At 39.1% G+C, this 17,286-nt stretch overlaps 2 protein-coding genes across 2 annotated transcripts; one reads left to right on the top strand and one right to left on the bottom strand.

Annotated features, from left to right (window-relative positions):
- Positions 1–3,084: 3,084 nt before the first annotated feature.
- cact (NF-kappa-B inhibitor cactus) lies at positions 3,085–14,735 on the bottom strand. Its single transcript, XM_074093006.1, has 6 exons — positions 14,360–14,735; positions 14,170–14,327; positions 13,190–13,512; positions 5,657–5,745; positions 3,973–4,185; positions 3,085–3,656 (listed from the first exon to the last, which is right to left on the bottom strand). Exons 1-6 carry the CDS (start codon positions 14,510–14,512, stop codon positions 3,582–3,584), a joined length of 1,011 nt encoding a protein of 336 aa, XP_073949107.1. The 5' UTR covers positions 14,513–14,735; the 3' UTR covers positions 3,085–3,581.
- A 282-nt stretch (positions 14,736–15,017) lies between these two features.
- Positions 15,018–17,286, top strand: LOC141431545 (DNA replication complex GINS protein PSF1-like; the record flags this gene model as incomplete). Its single annotated transcript, XM_074092722.1, is given in 3 exon segments — positions 15,018–15,321; positions 15,434–15,498; positions 15,616–17,286. Coding segments are annotated over 3 exon segments (588 nt in total). The 5' UTR covers positions 15,018–15,249.

Consider the following 17,286-nt stretch of genomic DNA (forward strand, 5'->3'; position numbering starts at 1 on the left):
TATCTAATCAAATCCAAGAATCAGTCCGTGATCGCTTCTTTTGTGTTCACGCCTGAAGATGAAAAATTAAGAATTTTGATATGTACTATTGTCACATTGAATTAACGACATTGGCAATACAGTACGCCGGCTGTGATCGGAACAAGAAGCCTTTTAAAGTATAAAAGTTTTAAGTAATGAGTGTAGTGCTATTATAAAGCTGTGGATTTGAAATAATAAGTACCTATGAATTAACCTATGGCACTTTATTCATCCATTAGCATTCAACATAGTTGCTCCAAACCTTTCATAGATTTTACGGGCATGCTTTGCCGTTTGAACACAGATTTTTTTTTACTGGTGTTAATGAGAAAGAGATACTTATTGTCTTGTGCAAATTTATCTATAACATTCCAGTATATAACATATACAAGATAGTTATACTTACTGTTTAGTATTGTTATTTAATATTTATGCAAATAGGGAAAATTGTGATCAGTCCTTTGTAGTTATTGTAGAATTTTGTTATACGTTTATGTTTGTGCTTGAGAACAATTCAGATTGATAATGATAATAGATATACCTGTCTCGAGGAAAATGTTCCATGATAACTTCATCGAATTTACGCATTTCCTGTCGCACGACAGCTGCGAGCATTTTGGCTACTTGCCCCCTTCATAAAGTTACATGTTTAGACGTCCGGGCTTAGCAAATGTCAGTGACAGATATAGATAAAGAAATATTATGTTAAATAATTTTTAGTGCGAATATTTCGCAGTCACTCGTATTTTTAATACATATAACTTTCTCATCCTTATATTTGTTTTATTCTTACCTATTCTCAATTTGCGGGTTTTAGCAGTACTTACGTGTTTTATCTGGTTTCAAACAAGCAAAAGTGCTCGGAGTCATCTGTTCTCGGTAGTGTGTTTATCAGTGCCATGACTGCTTTGTAAAAACTAATCTACACCATATTATGTATGGTCCAGCTTGCACGTTTCTTCAAGCGAGACATTCACTGAATAAGAAGACAATAATTAATGAACTGTCTTGATGAAGTTTCAAGTGTAATAGACAATAGTCGTGTATTGCTACTTCTGTTGGGGTAATTTGTGCAGCGCCCACGCATCTTCAATCAGTCTCACTTTAAGGATTAAATTGACGCAACAGAAATAGATTGTATCTAACTCACTCTGAATCATAGTCGTATACACCATTTCTTTCCGACAAACTGTATAGAATAAGGATAAATTGAGATGATGAATTCGATTAGAAGCGCCCGTGCTTAAGACTCGAGGTTATTGTCCTGACTCCACTGATAAAAAACCAATGAAATTACTTCAGAATGTTGTGATACGAGTAAGAAGTAAAAAACAGTATTTTTTTATCAATATAATATTATTTATCAACATACATACGAATTTATAATAAAAATAGAGATAGACATTTGATGCAATAAACATTTATACACAGTGGAATTTACTGAAGACAAATAGTGGCTACTTTGTAGTACGGCAGACACCGAGCCGGGCGCGCGGTGTTTATGCAGCACAAACAGCAGTAAATGTCACGTTCTGGATAATTCCACGTGCGTCTGGGTCTGGCTGCTGTCGGCCCGCCCCCGGCTCGCTGAGCGTTAGCTCACCACCTTTACTTTTATGATCGTACAATGGCGTATCGAACCGGATATTTTGCAGACCACAGAGCCACGATTACGATAAAAGTTACGAATACATACAATATAATTTTCGGCGTTCGCAGTGTAAAGGCACCACATGGCATCGGACGGTTAGTGTGCAATTTACTAATTATTCCGCTTGAATAAAACATTAGGTGACGTAACCTCCCCGAGTGACGTCAGGTCCCTTTACGCTGTGAGCGCTGTATTTTCTTACTCCAGTACGAAGGTGGTTCGGTAATATATTATAATAGGTAAGTCGGGTTCGCCGCAATCACATTTCGTTAACACACAGGAGGCACTGCTTTTAAATCCTGATAGGTTGTTTTAGAAGAAATGCGAACCCGGCCATCGTCACCGCTTATTAGATAAACTTATCACAGCCGATGAGCTGCAACACGTCTCTAATAAACTACTGTCCTACTGTCTAGAGTCAAGTCACCCTGTGTGCCGCTATCACAATGGGTTCACCGGGTATTTTAATTTTAACATGCTCTTGCTATCAGGAATAAAGTCAAGTAGACGTAAAGGTTTCGAACAGTTGTTCCCATCAGAAGTGCTTGGAATTATCTGAACAAGAGTATAATAGTGGGTTATAGCATCCATGTTTGAGTACTTCGCAAATGGGAACATTCGGTGAACCTCAGCCTGAACAGCCTCGTTTTAATGTATCTAAAGCTTAAAATTTATGGCAAAAATTATCTAAACTTCTATAAGTCTATTGTCATATTTTTTGACGCATTTACGGCCGCTTACGCGGTCTAGGGTTAAAGAAATCGTTATAACCGAGTTAGGGTTGATTTTTCCATACATTTTAACACAACTTAAACCCTGGATTAGCAGTTAGCTCGGAGTTATTTAGTTAACTCTGGCCGCGCAAGCCTACCTTAGTCATTGTAACAGCTTAAAGTGTAGACGGGAGTATTGTGTGAGGCGAGTCGTATGTTAAGATAATTGATCGACAGTATCGTCTCCACATACGACTTTCACTTCTGGAAGGATGCAAGGTCAGTAAACTTATGTTATTGTTGCTTTGACTGCCGGCTAGGTATTTGCTACAACTGGGCTGGGTTCATAAAGGTCTCTTGGCAAAACATGTCAGAAAGTATTTTTGGAAAGAAAAAATCTGACAGACATTTAAAAAACACAGCCCAAACATGCCCGCTCACGTGACATCCACACAGGTACCACAACAGATGGGAATTTATTAAACTATGTGGAATTAATGATATTTTTAACAAGCTCAAGACTAACTCGGCTCTCAAGGCGTTTTATTACTAAAACCCGACATGAAAACAAGCTCCGTCTCGAGATAAGACTAGAAGTGTACGTGTGCGATGAGCAGTCGTGAGTCAGGGTCGATCTGGCGCTAAACAGCCTTAGCTTCTCCTTTCGAACGAAAGTTAGAGCAAGACAAAAACAAAAAATTTAAAACAAATATAATTTCACGTTTATTACCGTATTTACAATAATTTACACTCATACATCATCACACTATGAACACAAATAATGATTGACTATTGCTTAGCATGCCACCCAAACGGCTAACGCGCCTTTCGGTTCCTCCCTTGTCAGTCAGCGCGTCACTTTCCTACTAGATCAGATAGGAAGGGACGCGCGGAGCAACAAGGCGGGTCGCGAGCGCTCGTGCTAGCCGCCCGCGCCGCTGCCGTGCGCGGCGCTGACGCCTAGTGGCCGCCATCACTCGACTATCCATAAATTCGAAGGAGCAAACATACATCAGAGTACGCTCCCGAGGAACAATCATTCGATTAACAGTATAAATAGACGCAGCATGAAGCCGCTTAAGGTACATGAGGCCCTGTGGGCTGTCGTGAGCGGGCGGCGCCCTCGCGGCCGCGTGCAACAATAACGTAAGCTGGGCGCGAGGGGTCTCGAGTCGACAGGGTACTTAGCGCGCGCGTCACACCACGTCGATGCTGACGCCGCACGCCTCGGACAGCCGCTCGAACAACTGCTCGCTGTCGCTGTCGTATTCCTGCAAACAACACGCGCGTTATGCATCGTCACTCGCCACACTAATTAACGATCGATCGGGCCTAGGCAGAAAACGATCGAGATAGCTTACGCTTTTAAGATTAAAACAATAACGGTGTAAGTGTGATTGGATTTACACAACACAAATAGATTAATTTTAAGTACCTAGTAACTTATATTTGATATAGGTACATCACTACTGTATTAACTGAAACGAACATTTTTATCTATTTGCAGTGTTAGGCCCAATACCAGTTTTGTTCCAAGTAAAAAACAAAAAAAAACTTGTTCATTACATAAAGTGTTATAAAACTTACATCATCATCAGTTTCGGAGTCAGAGTCGCCGGCGTCATAGCTGTTGAAGAGCTGTTCGAGCGGCGAGCGTCGCGCGAGGCGGCGCGGCGTGCGGCCGGCGTAGTCGCGCGCGGCGCGGGACACGCCCTGGCACTTGCTCAGGAGGTGCACGGCCACGTCCTTGTTGCCGCTGCGCGCCGCGATGTGCAGCGGCGTCCAGCCCGCACGGCCCTCCTGCAGACAAGCAATAACTTACGTTAATAAAGCAAGGTGGTAAAGGGTCTAGCGAAAGAAGGTACAGGGATGAGGACTAGATATTTCAGCAAAGATAGTTGAAATTAAAACTAACATGCAATCATGACTTATAAAGAACTCATTGCAAGCGAGGCCGCGGTTAACAATGTTATGTCATCAGTCTGTCACTCTAACATTCTGCAAAACTATCGCGTGAACATAAATAAAAAAAAAAACATTGCGTACATTTAAATAACTGGAAATGAGTGGACAAGGAAAATTTGCATGCATAATAAAGTAATGGTGTTTAGGTACATACAACACGCATTGAACGTAGCTAGTGAATTAATGACGTAGATTAATATAATGGGGCCTATGAATATTGATATACTTTATTTCATTATCATTAATAAGTTACACGTGTAGACAGATCTGTCGCAATCTGTTCAATGCTTGCAATGCCTGCGACGACCAGCGTAGGAAATTGGCTAATTCTCCACTATACTTCGTTTTTTTAGCATTACAAAAAGGGTAAACAATCTTGACGAGTCTCAATATCGCTTACCTTCTTTCTAATGCTCTAAAAAAACGAAGTATAAGATTGTACGTGCGGAATGAAAGCCTCAATTCGGCGCCGGGTTTTCCGTTGTCATATGACACGTGACACGACTGTAGCCTTGGACTATTTATTTACTATTACTGTACCTACTCTATTTACGAGCAAAGTAATCCGTAACGATAATGAACAAAATCGATTTCCTTATCTTAGAAGGGAAACAACAGAGACGTAGTTACCTTAAAATTCCCAATGCAAAGGGTCAAAGCGAGTAACGGGTAGACGCTAAGTACTGGGAAATCCGGCCGGTAGGGAATGACGCAATGCGCCGTTGAATGGCACGAAATGTGGCCCAATGGAGGGCCAGGGCGCGGAAGTATCTCCCAAAGAGTGCCTAGCGTCAGGTGGAGTGTTGAAAAAACCCAACACGATATCACTATCAGCTGATTAAAGCGGTTTTTCCATGGCGGGGAAACCGCTGCGCCAATGCCAAACAGACGTGACGATTGACTATTGTTCAACAACTTTCTTCATTATTTGCGACTTCATTTGTATTGATGTTTATTCTTGGATTTTTTGTTCGTCGTCCCGAATAACTAAGTACTTAATTCTTGTTAAAAATAAAAAAATACTTTTCAGGTTTTGAAAGCAATCATTTCAGTGAAACAAATAAGTCCGAATCATCGTGAAACGTCACTGTTAACTAGAAATTGAAAGAGCTCCATAATTACTTAATCGCAACAAGCTGAATCAGTTAGTTCTGGTGATTTGACGTCATTATTTTTTTGCACTTATTCGAATTTAGAATGAAATTGATATTGAGGAACCGTACTTAATGCGTAGCCTTTAGATGTAATTGTGTGACAACGCGTGAGTGTTTCACAAACAAGAGATAATAGGGGTGCAATGACTTACCCTGGCGTTAATGTCAGCTCCGTAGAAGACAAGCCTCTTGAGGAGGTCAACTCGGCCCGCGCTGGCTGCGAGATGCACGCATGCTTGACCTGTAACAAGATGATTTACAGATGAACCAACTGTCATTTACTGTATCTATTAATCTGCATAAACATAAGCTCAAACACATATTATAAGAATCAATGCAAGACAGATTCGTATACCGTTTGTCCTTTTTTGTATAACGCCGTCCAAATAAACCCACAATTCTGAAACCTCAATAAATATACAATCAATGTTCTTTTGTTGTTGAACCTTTACTTTATCATAGGTATGCGTACGCAGTTTGCTAGGTCTATCGTTTATTACCAGAGATATGTAAATTATACGAAGCAAGGGTTTTTTATAAGGCACTGACATAATGTTGGAACTTGGAAGGCCTGCAGTTGAATCACTGGTTTTGTCACCGGGTTCACTGCATGCAATTAATTAATCTCTATTCTTGCTCTCAGAATAGTCATTGCATATTGTCTTCCGTTGTCATTATGATTCTCCTCCGAACAATATGATTGTTTTAAATTCGATGGGATGCTACGGCCCATTACTACGAAAGACTTGCGGCAAAAAGCGTATTAAGGAAAAAACAAATCGTTTCGCTTTTAAAACAGATCGACCCACAAACAAGTGCATTCTCACCTAGACATTACTTTATTATCAAATTGTGTCCTCGGAGGTCATTCCACTACAGATAATCTTGTTGCCAAGAGGATTCCCCATATCGTTAATTAGGTGCAGTCACAAGGGGTGAAGTATGTAGGTCATCGCTCAAGGAACCCCACGAATTTGGCGTTCGGTGTTTCACTGCGTCAATATAGCGTTGGCCGAAATCCAAGTTTATTTCTGACGCGGCGAAAATAGATAGCTGCGTGGAGGACTGGGAACTTTAAGCACTTACTGCTTTGACTTTCATATTTCTGTTTTGGCACTAAACAGAATTATTTTAAACTTTTGAATAATTACGTAAATACTTTGTAAGGCTTGGAGCTACTTTGCCTAGCAGAAATTCCTGGCTGATACATAAACGTTATTGGAAATACTGGGAATTATTCCTTTTACGCGTTATTTGTTAATAATACCTACGAAAAGAGTAGTTTCTGTTTATCTTGAGGATAAGTGTCGTTAAAGAGGTATACGTCCAATCACGGGTCTAATACGTCATCTATTTGCACAAGCACACGCCAACTACATTTCCCGTGTTTACATTCAAATTGGCACTTAAACATTAGCGACTCCTTTATAAAAATGTCGAACGCTTGGAGATAGAACTTCTTTACATCTAACAGTCATACATAATAGCAAAAACATAATGCGAGAAGGGATGTAAAGTTCAGATACGCGAAGCGGCTGAGTCGTGTCCTGGAAAAGGTGTTGGACTGTTAGTACGTACAAAATTATACGCGAGTCAATGAGAAGCGTAGACGTGACTGCGTGAGAGGACCGGTATAAATATCTACAGATAGATACAGAAGTGTGTGGCGAGCGGGGCACGCGCAGGCGGGCAGGCGGCGCAGGCGGCGCGGGGGACGGGGCCGAGCGACGCAACGATGGGGTTTTCCAAGCAATGTGGCAGCGCGCTAGAGGTGCGCTTGCGACGCACGCCCTCACTCCGCGCCTAATATGGCCGATGATATTTTCACTGTTTCCGTATTCAGATGTGACGAAGTCACCCGATGACTTGTTCTCTGTTTACTTTAATAATAACATAATGGAATATTGGATCGGGTGGCAGAATCAGTTCGTTTACTAGGAAACGTGTAGGGTTTTTGCAGAAACGCTTACGCTGATTCATAATGCTCCAACTAGTGCCGATCGTTACCGCAAGCGATCAAAAAGCGTACTCTCTTCAAGTAATTAAGTTTGAACGATGCTCATGATCATTAAGACGAGTATTTGGGAAAGCCCGAGGACATTAACCTGGGGAAGACTGGGATAATAACATGCATTAATGTAAGGGAACCGAATCGCAAGCGCTGCATGGCTAGCACAACAGAAATTTGACTTGAGGGTAATTTATATGAGACAATATCGTCACTACTTTGAAAAAATCTCGTATCTAAAATCAATATGTCAACAAAATGGAACCTTGATGTAATGTCTATAAAGTTCACTCAGAAACATTATCTACTTTGAGCTAAGAGTTTTTTTAAAGTAGTGACGATATGTATTGTGTTACATATTGGTCACAATGAATCACATACCTAACATTATAAGTAAGCAAGCTTAATAAGAACTCAATTAATAATAACGATGGACTAAAATTAAAAAAGTCAGACATTACACTTGACTGACGACTGGCTGACTGACAAACTGACGTTGGCTCTAGTGATGTGAAAGCTCTTTAAGATACTTCAATCAGCAGTAAATAATTATTTTGAATTTACTCATATTTCATTATTTAATGTTTTCCCTAAGTTTAATTTTTAAAAATGGCGAATCACGTATTCTCTTAGTCCTGATCAAGAGTCATTCACAATGTTTCCATGTCCCTTTTAACTTAAAATGTTTAATAGCATTTTCACGAAGTTTTAGAGTTAGGTATATCTTCAAATATATATACCTAACGTTTTTTCCATACAAACTTACACTCCCCTTTATACCCCTTTAAGGGTAGAATTTTTAAAATGGTGAAACATGTATATCCACTTATATTTTTTGACGTATATTTTCCCAAGGTTTATGATGGAGTATTTTAGAATTGAAAGGTTCAGTTAAAATATGGATTAATTTAGAATTTTTTGCTGCTTAAGTAGCGTAGTAGAAAAAGGCAACCTGAGATATGTGTGCATAGGAGAAATTTGTATCTTGACTCCTGTCCAACGGTGGTGTAGGGTTATAGTACGCAGTACGGATTGCTGAGGACCTAGGTTCGATTCCCAGCGCTGGTCTCTTTTTCTGGTTTTTCTGTGCATCCATGTCTCAGTTTGTATTTTCGATATAATTTAGAAGAGGCATTTTTAAATTTACATAAGACAGGGAAATGAGAGTAGACACAGGGAAGTGATTCAAAATGATTGTTTGGTCCAACAATGGACTCCACAGTAAATATGATAAGTACTAGTAAATAGAAACCTACATAATTTCTACTATAATACTCTTTTATCGTCCAACTAGTGTTTACCCACGGCTTCGCACACGTAAATCATTAGGTCCAACAGCTGAAATACCGGGATTTTTAAAAATTGCCGTGGGAATTCCCGAAAATTAAATCGTTGTTTTCATTGACATTACATTAAAAACAATCATGGTAAAATTTCATGACTCTAAGCCCAGCGGTTATTAGTTCGAAATTTTATCCCTATCTCGTGGGAATATCGAAATAAAAAGTAGGCTATGTTTTATTCCAGATGTCAAACTATCTATATACCAATTTTCATGACAAAGCTGAGCGGTTGTTATTTCAAGATTTTATCCCTATCCCATGGGAATATCGGGATAAAAAGTATCCTATGTTATCTAACTTTTCGCCAAATTTCATCCAAATCCGTCCAGCCGTTTCAGCGTGAAGAAGTAACGAACATATTCACTCACTCACTCACAAACTTTCACATTTATAATATTAGTAGGATTAGTAGGATAGTAGGATAGGATTAGAAACCTTTATAAACCTTCATTAAATAGTGTAACTTAACACAAATAATTAATATCTACGAATAAATTAATTTGCAGAGCCAGCCACAATTATCGGTAGGTAAGGTTGGTTCAGTCAAATAATTAATTTTGTTGGTACAGCACTAAATTTCCAGAGACTAGACCGACCATAGACCAACTTCGGTGAGGAAAAAATTATCATGTCAATTTGACAAATATAACGGATTTTCGTCTTCCATTTAATTCTATAAAATAAACATATTTACACGATTATTTAATGATAAAATGATTGTTAAAAACAGTGCTGAGCTCATTGAGATGTGAATATGATCGGGATTGGCGTTCAAATGTAAGTAACTACGGAGTAATCGTGAAAAAAATGCTTTGTTTACACAATTGATTTTTTCCATTGAATAGTATTATACCTAACATTATAAGTAAGCAAGCTTAATAAGAACTCAATTAATAATAACGATGGACTAAAATTAAAAAAGTCAGCAGTACATAGGTTTTAGACGTTTGGCTTACAAACAAAGAGACGAGCAAATACGTTTTAGCTGGTGCCCAATGTTTACAGAGCGATATGTTCAAAAGCTCAATTATCGATCATGATGTAACCGAGAAGCTGCGATACCAGGATCATGTGGTAGGTACGTAATGGAATTCAAAAAGACACATACGGGGTGTTTGACATTGGAAAACCCGCGCGGCTGGGAAACCCAGCGTCCTACAAACGGTCGAGCGCCGTGTGCAGATAAAGAAGAGATAATTTTGAAAAGAAGTTTTGTTTGCGGTGGCTTAAAAATATTAAACAATGCTTATTATTGTGTAGTCGGCGTGGGCATGGCTCGAACCGTTAGAAGACCCTTTGTTTAGTTTGGGGTTTCCCTGCGCTTTTTCGTGCCCGCCTTGGGACAGCCATAGCAAATATTAAGAATGGGAAATGACTGTTAATAGAGAGGTAAAAGATTTTTGTAATCCTCCTCAAGGTCTCGGTCGAGCAGTACAATATAACAAGAGAATAAGACGCCTTCTCATCGTGTCAAAAATAGCTGTTGCTTAGTAATTTCAAATGGTTAAGTATTACATTATTTTTTGACCCGACGCGGGCGATTAAACGCAAAAACAAGTAATCCTTGAAACGTCGACATTTCCATAGGTTCCTTCCTGCTTGTGCCAAAAAAAACTTAGCGAAGTAAATTAGTGGTCGCGTTATTTCTTGTGGTTCTAGATTAAATTTACTATTCAACTAATCTGTTCCGATAAGAAATACATACTTTACTGTTACGCAAAAGTATGCTCGCGCTCAGCGCTTGCATAATGGATATTTTGACTATGCTGCGAAATTAGAGGGGCAATAAATAAAATAAATAAATAAATAAATATCACGGGACAATTCACACCAATTGACCTAGTCCCAAAGTAAGCTTAGCAAAGCTTGTGTTATGGGTACTAAGCAACAGAAAGCGATAACACGATAAGAATTTGCAGCGGCACTGAAGTGGTCGGATCAGATATGCCAAACCAAAACAATATTTGCCAAGTTAGAAAGTCACGCTCTCCGGGGAGGGGCGAGGGGCCGCACCGCCGCAGATGGAGTAACGTGTGAAGGCTCGTTTGGGATTTCCAGAGGCTTAGCGGGCGAACTCTCGCGGGTAGACGTAGCCTCCTCCAAGCAATCTTCGCCTCGTTCAATTTTCGATTCATTTTGTCAAATGGGTATGCGAGAGGTGCTTTGCGCTTATCTGGGGTTTTCTGCCGAACAGTAAGACTGCTGGCTTTCCCGTTACACAAATAGGTAATGTGTATGTGTAGATGTATTTTTGTTGAGTTTTAATTTTCTGATCTACTGTTGATGCACCACCTGCTGTAAACTAGTCCTTCCTTCTTTCTGTAAAAAGGTTGCCTGAAAGAGATCGCTCTTAAGCGATAAAGCCGCCTATTGCTAACCTTGTAATTTTCTCTCTGTGTACCTGTTTTCTGTATCGCTTACTATTTCTGGTGTACAATAAAGAGTCATTGTATTGTATTGTTTACCGTGTTACTTAAATAATAACAAATCTGTTTTACCTTGTTTGAACAAGTAGCTTAAACATGGTGAATTTGGAGCATGTCTTAACTTTTTTCGGCCGAAAAAGATGTAGGTAGATTTATGCAAACAAATCTGTAAAGAACCGAAATCGCACACGTGTAGTACGTGTTGGCACTTCAAGAGTGCCAGCGGAGTCGGTAATTCGTCTTGCCAGGGAAAACCGTCTCGCAACACAACCTACTTAGTGCAGTGTATATGCACGTAACAGACTTTCAATGGGCGTTGGAACAATGGCCGGGGTATCCCAGCGATGTGTAGCCGCAGCGAGCAGCGCCGGAAGGTGCTTTCACTCGCGGCACAGTTCGTTACGCGAGCGGTCACATCACGGTGGAAATACCCAAATTACGAGAATCCTCGCTACGAGTTCGTGCCCCCGCCGACCGACCGGTCCGGCCGCGAACCCTCGGTCGCTGCCAGCCGCGAGAAACTTCTCTAGCGACCGAAATAAACGTCTCAGCGTTTACCTAATTAAGATTCCGCGGCAAGAGCCGATTTTTGGGACTATCTCGACAAGGTCAATCTTTTGGGTAAATCCATACATGTAAATAACCAAAATTTAAAGCCGAAACGAAATATTTTATTACGGCAAGACGAGGCCGGTCATTGAATAACACTTCGGGATTTCCAAAGATAATTTTATAAGACTGGTCGTTTTTGACAGAGACTAATATCTTTTTAATATAATTTGAGTCGTTGGGAATTCCAAATCTGAATGATCGTTGCGGCGGTATCGGTCATCTGGCGAGCATTGCGAAGACGCGCGGTAATTAGGCTGCTCTCAGGAGATGCCCGGCATGGCATGGCATTGACGCAATCAAGACCTTGATGTACGTCACCAAGGCTTGGTGCGTTCACACGTAAACAATCTAATGCTCGTGCTGGCGTAGTATCGCGATCCTTGTAGTAAACAGGTTACAAATGCACCAGAGACAATTTAATTCATAACAGATCCTAGAGTGCTTCCGTATTTTTTCCGAGTCGCAAAGCGTGCGAACTGCCGTCTAGGTCCGGATGGACGTTTCATGAGGACAATGCCATCCTCCATTGAAGGCGAGCGGCATTTATCGATATCTCTATATACCCATAACGGATTTATTCTATGCTTATAGTTGGTGAGGTCATCGCATCAAATGGATAGAAGTTCACAATTTTTTAACGCCTCTTGTTCAGTTGCCATGTACGCGTGTCTTGTTGAGCTTTTCTGTTGTTGAACTCTCCAAATTGTAATCAGTTAGCATACACATTATCGCGTTAGGCTGAATGATTACGTGCCCCCGGGTTCGAACGCGCGAGCCGTCACATATCGGCCTATTAAACATAAACACATATAAAATCGTTTCATGCTCCATATTGTTTTACAGAGGGCAATAACTGAATTGTCAACTTCAAAGAGAGATTAAAGCAGATATTAAAGTATACACCTAGTACTCCGAAATGTATTTATTAATTGAAAGAGAACTGGGTTTCGTAAATACTCAATCTCGAGACTGCTCCAAAGTTCCATAAGATATAAAAAAACATAAGTGTGGTGTTCGAATCTGTCTTGCATTATCGGAAAAAAACATGTTGGGTTTTTACAATATGAATCAAGCAGGACCTGGTACAGTACAATGACCATGTAGGGATCTTTTAGATGACGAATTAATAATGCTATAATTTGTTATGACTGCTTAGATTGATTATGAAAATACATTCTTGTAAAGTCCATTACGTTAAAGTATGATGCGAATTTGGTTCTTATGATAATATTTACATATGTACCTACACCAATACATGTTAATTAACATATTTAGTTAGTAAAAAAATCAACTCACCATTATAATTCTTTTGGTCTAATATAGCTGCTCTTATCCTCTGGTGTCCTGGTGCGGGTTCTAGTAGAGCTTCAATATAGTTGTCTTGTTTAGTGTGAACTGCTGTGTGCAACGGGGTTTCTCCCGTGTGGTCTCTGATGGCAAGGGAGGCTCCGGCCATGACCAGCATCCTCGCAACCACAACATGATGGCTCATGATCGCAAGGTGCAATGCTGTGTGTCCGTAATCATTTGTGATGTCTAGCCATGCTTTGTCTTGGCACAGTTTGATGATCATGGCAACTGTCTTTATGCAACCATGAACAGCTGCGATGTGTAGTTGTCTATAAATAAAATAAAGCTGTTCATATAGCTGACATACTTGTGTACACATTTACTAATATTTTCCTTATAATTAGGAAGTACTTAGGAAATAACAGTGGTGCGTGACAACCTACTGCAAAGTATTTATCAGCAAGCTACAATGAGGAGTGCAAAAATCTGACAACAGCACTTAATATGAACTTGGAGCAGGAAATTATAGAATGGTTTTGTTTCTTTATAATCTCTTCCCACATACATAATTCACAAGATTCAGTTTAAGATGTGTTAAAAAATGCCATTGTAAAGCAAGATTGATCCTAAAGAAATTACCTATCTAAATTTGCTTCATTTACATTGGAAATAGATACAAAAAGTATATAGTAAATGTAGTGAAATAGAATGAAGTTTAAATTAACTATGTAAGTAATAGGTATATTTAAAAAAATGCAGCTTATCACAATGTAATGTGTAAGTAACTATGACCTTTGTGCTCAATAATTACAGAATATTCAATAAACTGCTAACTCATTTTCATACAAGCTGGTATTTTTAATTCCAATAAGAATCCATCAAACAAGGCTAATGTCCATCCAACTTTTGTTGCTTCCTTGGTTTGCAGAGGAACTACATGAAGTGATTAAGTGTAGGTCGATGAATATAACAATCTGTTAACTTACGTGTCTCCATCCTCATCTTGTCGGAAGAGCAGTGCAAGAAGGAAGTCCTGGTTTTCAGTAACCGTGATGGCGGGCGCAGGAGGCGCCGCGGCCGCGGGCTGCGTCCCGGTCGTGCTCTCAATGTCGATCAGGTCCCCCGTCACACACACACCCTGATCCTCCTCCACATTCTTAACCTCCTTCGGCTCACTAGACACTTGGCTTCTGAACTAATACCACTTTCTGGAACGACTTCCAATTCCTCGGACGACAGCTGCTCACTGATAAGTCCGGACAGAAAACCAGAATCTGTGCTCTCCTCCACAGTAAACTTCGTCGAATCCGTCACCTTTTTGGCACTCATTTTGATTAATTATACAACTGCACTAATGTCACTAATGATACTTAACGAGTAATAGTTTGTTAAAAGTTAGGAAAGGCACGATAACATGTTTTTATGGTTAATTATATTCTTAGTCGCGAGTTTCAAACGTTCTGCTCGAAGCAGGTCTGAATGACATGTGAACGGTTAAATTTATTCCGCAGTAAAATATAGAGGAGTGGAGGAGCTGTGGGAATTTACAGTATTGCCAGATAGAAGCCACAAACACACACATAGCAAGCCAAGCGGTCATCGAGTAAATATTGCTGTTGTAAAAAAACTTAAAGAAACATAACGCATTTTATGTTATAACTAGAATAATTCAAATAGAATAATAAAAAAAATTAAAAAGAATAATAAATAAATCACTTAGGAAACAACGTGGTCACCTGTTGGTAATAGATACTGCGGGTTTAAATTTTTCATTAGCACAGTTTTACGTGAAACTAAACGTCAGCGTGTGCAGTCAATGTGACACTCACTGAAAATCCATACTGACATTTCTCTGTTGTTGATTTTCTGACTGATTCTAACCTAATTTAACATTGAATATTTTAATTTAAACGAATAATTTCATGTTTTTACATCCAAAGAGAGGATAGATAGATAATCTTGTTTTGTAAAAAAAAATGCAACAAGCTCTCAATGATTATATTATTTTTGTAACTTTAACAAGCTGATCAAAGGACATTATAAAAGTAAATATATTTTTCGGTACGATGTTTTGTGAGAAAGTAATTGAACTCTTAAAAGAAGCAGAGCGAAATCCAGAAACTATAGACCAATACAACGTAAGTGGCTATAAAATGCTATCTTTTTATTTTACTTGCCCAACATTATACATTGAGTGAGTGTACTAGAAGAGTAGTTATTAGGTACATTTTGAATAATTGTTATTTTCAGGACGAGAAGATAAGGCAAGTTTTAGAGGAAATGCATTCTTTATATAAAATGAACCTAAATGATGCGTAAGTACTTTACCCATAAAATAGAAATAAATAAATCCATAAACATCAAGTAAATATTTATATTTGCATCTTCCATTACAAAGACTACCTATTCTCTTTATTTATTCTTTTTTTCAGAAATGCATCTTCAGATAACAGATCCCTCTGTGCAACAGTTCAAGTACGGCACACAGCGTTGGAACGGAACAAAAGATGCCTTCTAGCTTATTTGTACAGCAGGATGAACAAGATCAAAACCTTACGCTGGGAGTTTGGCTCTGTCCTGCCTCCTGATGTGCGTGAACTGCTCTCCGATGATGAATACCAGTGGTTTTCCAAATACTCCACCAACCTCGCCTCCTACATGAGATCCTTGGGGTCCGATATAGGCTACAGCGGTATAGATTTAACAGAGAACTTGAAGCCCCCAAAGTCCTTGTATATAGAAGTACTGTGCATGGCTGATCATGGGAAGCTGGAGCTCGAGGATGGGGACATAATAACTCTTAAGAAGAATAGCAGACATTTCTTGCCTACATCTGAATGCCAAACACTTATAAGGCAGGGTATTTTAAAACAAATTTTGTAGTATTTTTATGTTTAAGTACCTAATAACAACAGAGTTCATTATGCTGGCAACAACCAAGGAATTGATGATGTTACATCATAGTAGCAGCACATTTCTTTTTTGTTTTTTTAGCACATGATTATGCTGTTAGTGTTGCCACTGTTACAGCTTTGCCCTGGCTGTGGAGGGTGTGGAGAAGCTGTAATAATGGCAACACCACAGCCATTGATTAGACTGGCATTTTTACTGTATTTTTTGAATTATTGTTGTTTTGTTATCATGGGTATCATGAACCTGTTGGCTGCTCAAAGTGGAGTTGTATTTTATGAATGTTCTGTCATTGTAGGTAATTGAAATAAAAACTGAACTTGAGGTTGTTTCTAGCTTGTTATAATGGTTGGTTGCGATGTGAAAAGTCATAGTAAATGGATTCTACTGTAGCTAATATCTGTAAAAACTTTTTACATTGACAGTGCAGGACAGTATTATGCTGTGGTCTGCACAGAATAGATCAGTGCCTCCAGTGAAAAGGGGAATAAGATGAGTTATGTGCTTCTGCTTTTATTACACCATTGGATTCAGCGTGTTTGGTTACATATTGTGACAAAAGGACATATCTCTGGCTATCCCCTAACACAGTTTTTTCGATTACGCTATGAGCATAACTCACCGTTTCTAAAGGTATGTTTTACTTATCTGCAATTTTTTATCAGTCTAAAGGTAGAAGTGCTTTTAACTCAAAAAAAACATCCAATCTAAAGACACGTCTGCAGTTATTTTTTTTATAAAAAGACACAACTTGTGTCGTTCCGTAACATTGTGGATATAAATAGAACTAAAAGCGACTATTCCCTTATAGCACGGTGTACATAAAGGCATAAGTTGGGTAGAATAAGTGTTGTTATTACCGTAGAACAGTTGTAGTTAAGGGAATAAGTCATTTTATGTTAAGGTATCACAGAATTGACTAACACAATTCATCTTATACCGTTATGCTTTTGTGACTAAGGGGATAACTCGACAATAAAACGAAATAAAAAGTATTGAATAAATTAATCTTAAAACAATATCCACTAAACGAAAGCTATAACCTATATCTAAAGCCTGAAACCATCATAAAATCTAATATTAAACGCTAAAAACCCAGAAACGACGAAAGAAAGGTTTTTTGCCTCTACTGAAAAGTAGCGATTTTTGAGTTATTCCCTTTTTCACTGGAGGCACTGAGATAATTTTGTAAA

Source organism: Choristoneura fumiferana, chromosome 10, assembly GCF_025370935.1.
Source record: "Choristoneura fumiferana chromosome 10, NRCan_CFum_1, whole genome shotgun sequence".
NCBI classification, from domain to species: Eukaryota; Metazoa; Arthropoda; class Insecta; order Lepidoptera; family Tortricidae; genus Choristoneura; species Choristoneura fumiferana.

What these genes read in the sequence shown, in the direction of transcription:
- cact (XM_074093006.1), bottom strand. Translation starts at nt 14,512, where the DNA reads ATGAGTGCCAAAAAGGTGACGGATTCGACGAAGTTTACTGTGGAGGAG. An exon ending in GTTCAGAAGCCAAGTGTCTA is followed by an intron (nt 14,328 to 14,359) that starts GTGAGCCGAAGG and finishes AATGTGGAGGAG; the next exon opens with GATCAGGGTGTGTGTGTGAC. An exon ending in AGACCAAAAGAATTATAATG is followed by an intron (nt 5,746 to 13,189) that starts GTGAGTTGATTT and finishes ATCTTGTTACAG; the next exon opens with GTCAAGCATGCGTGCATCTC.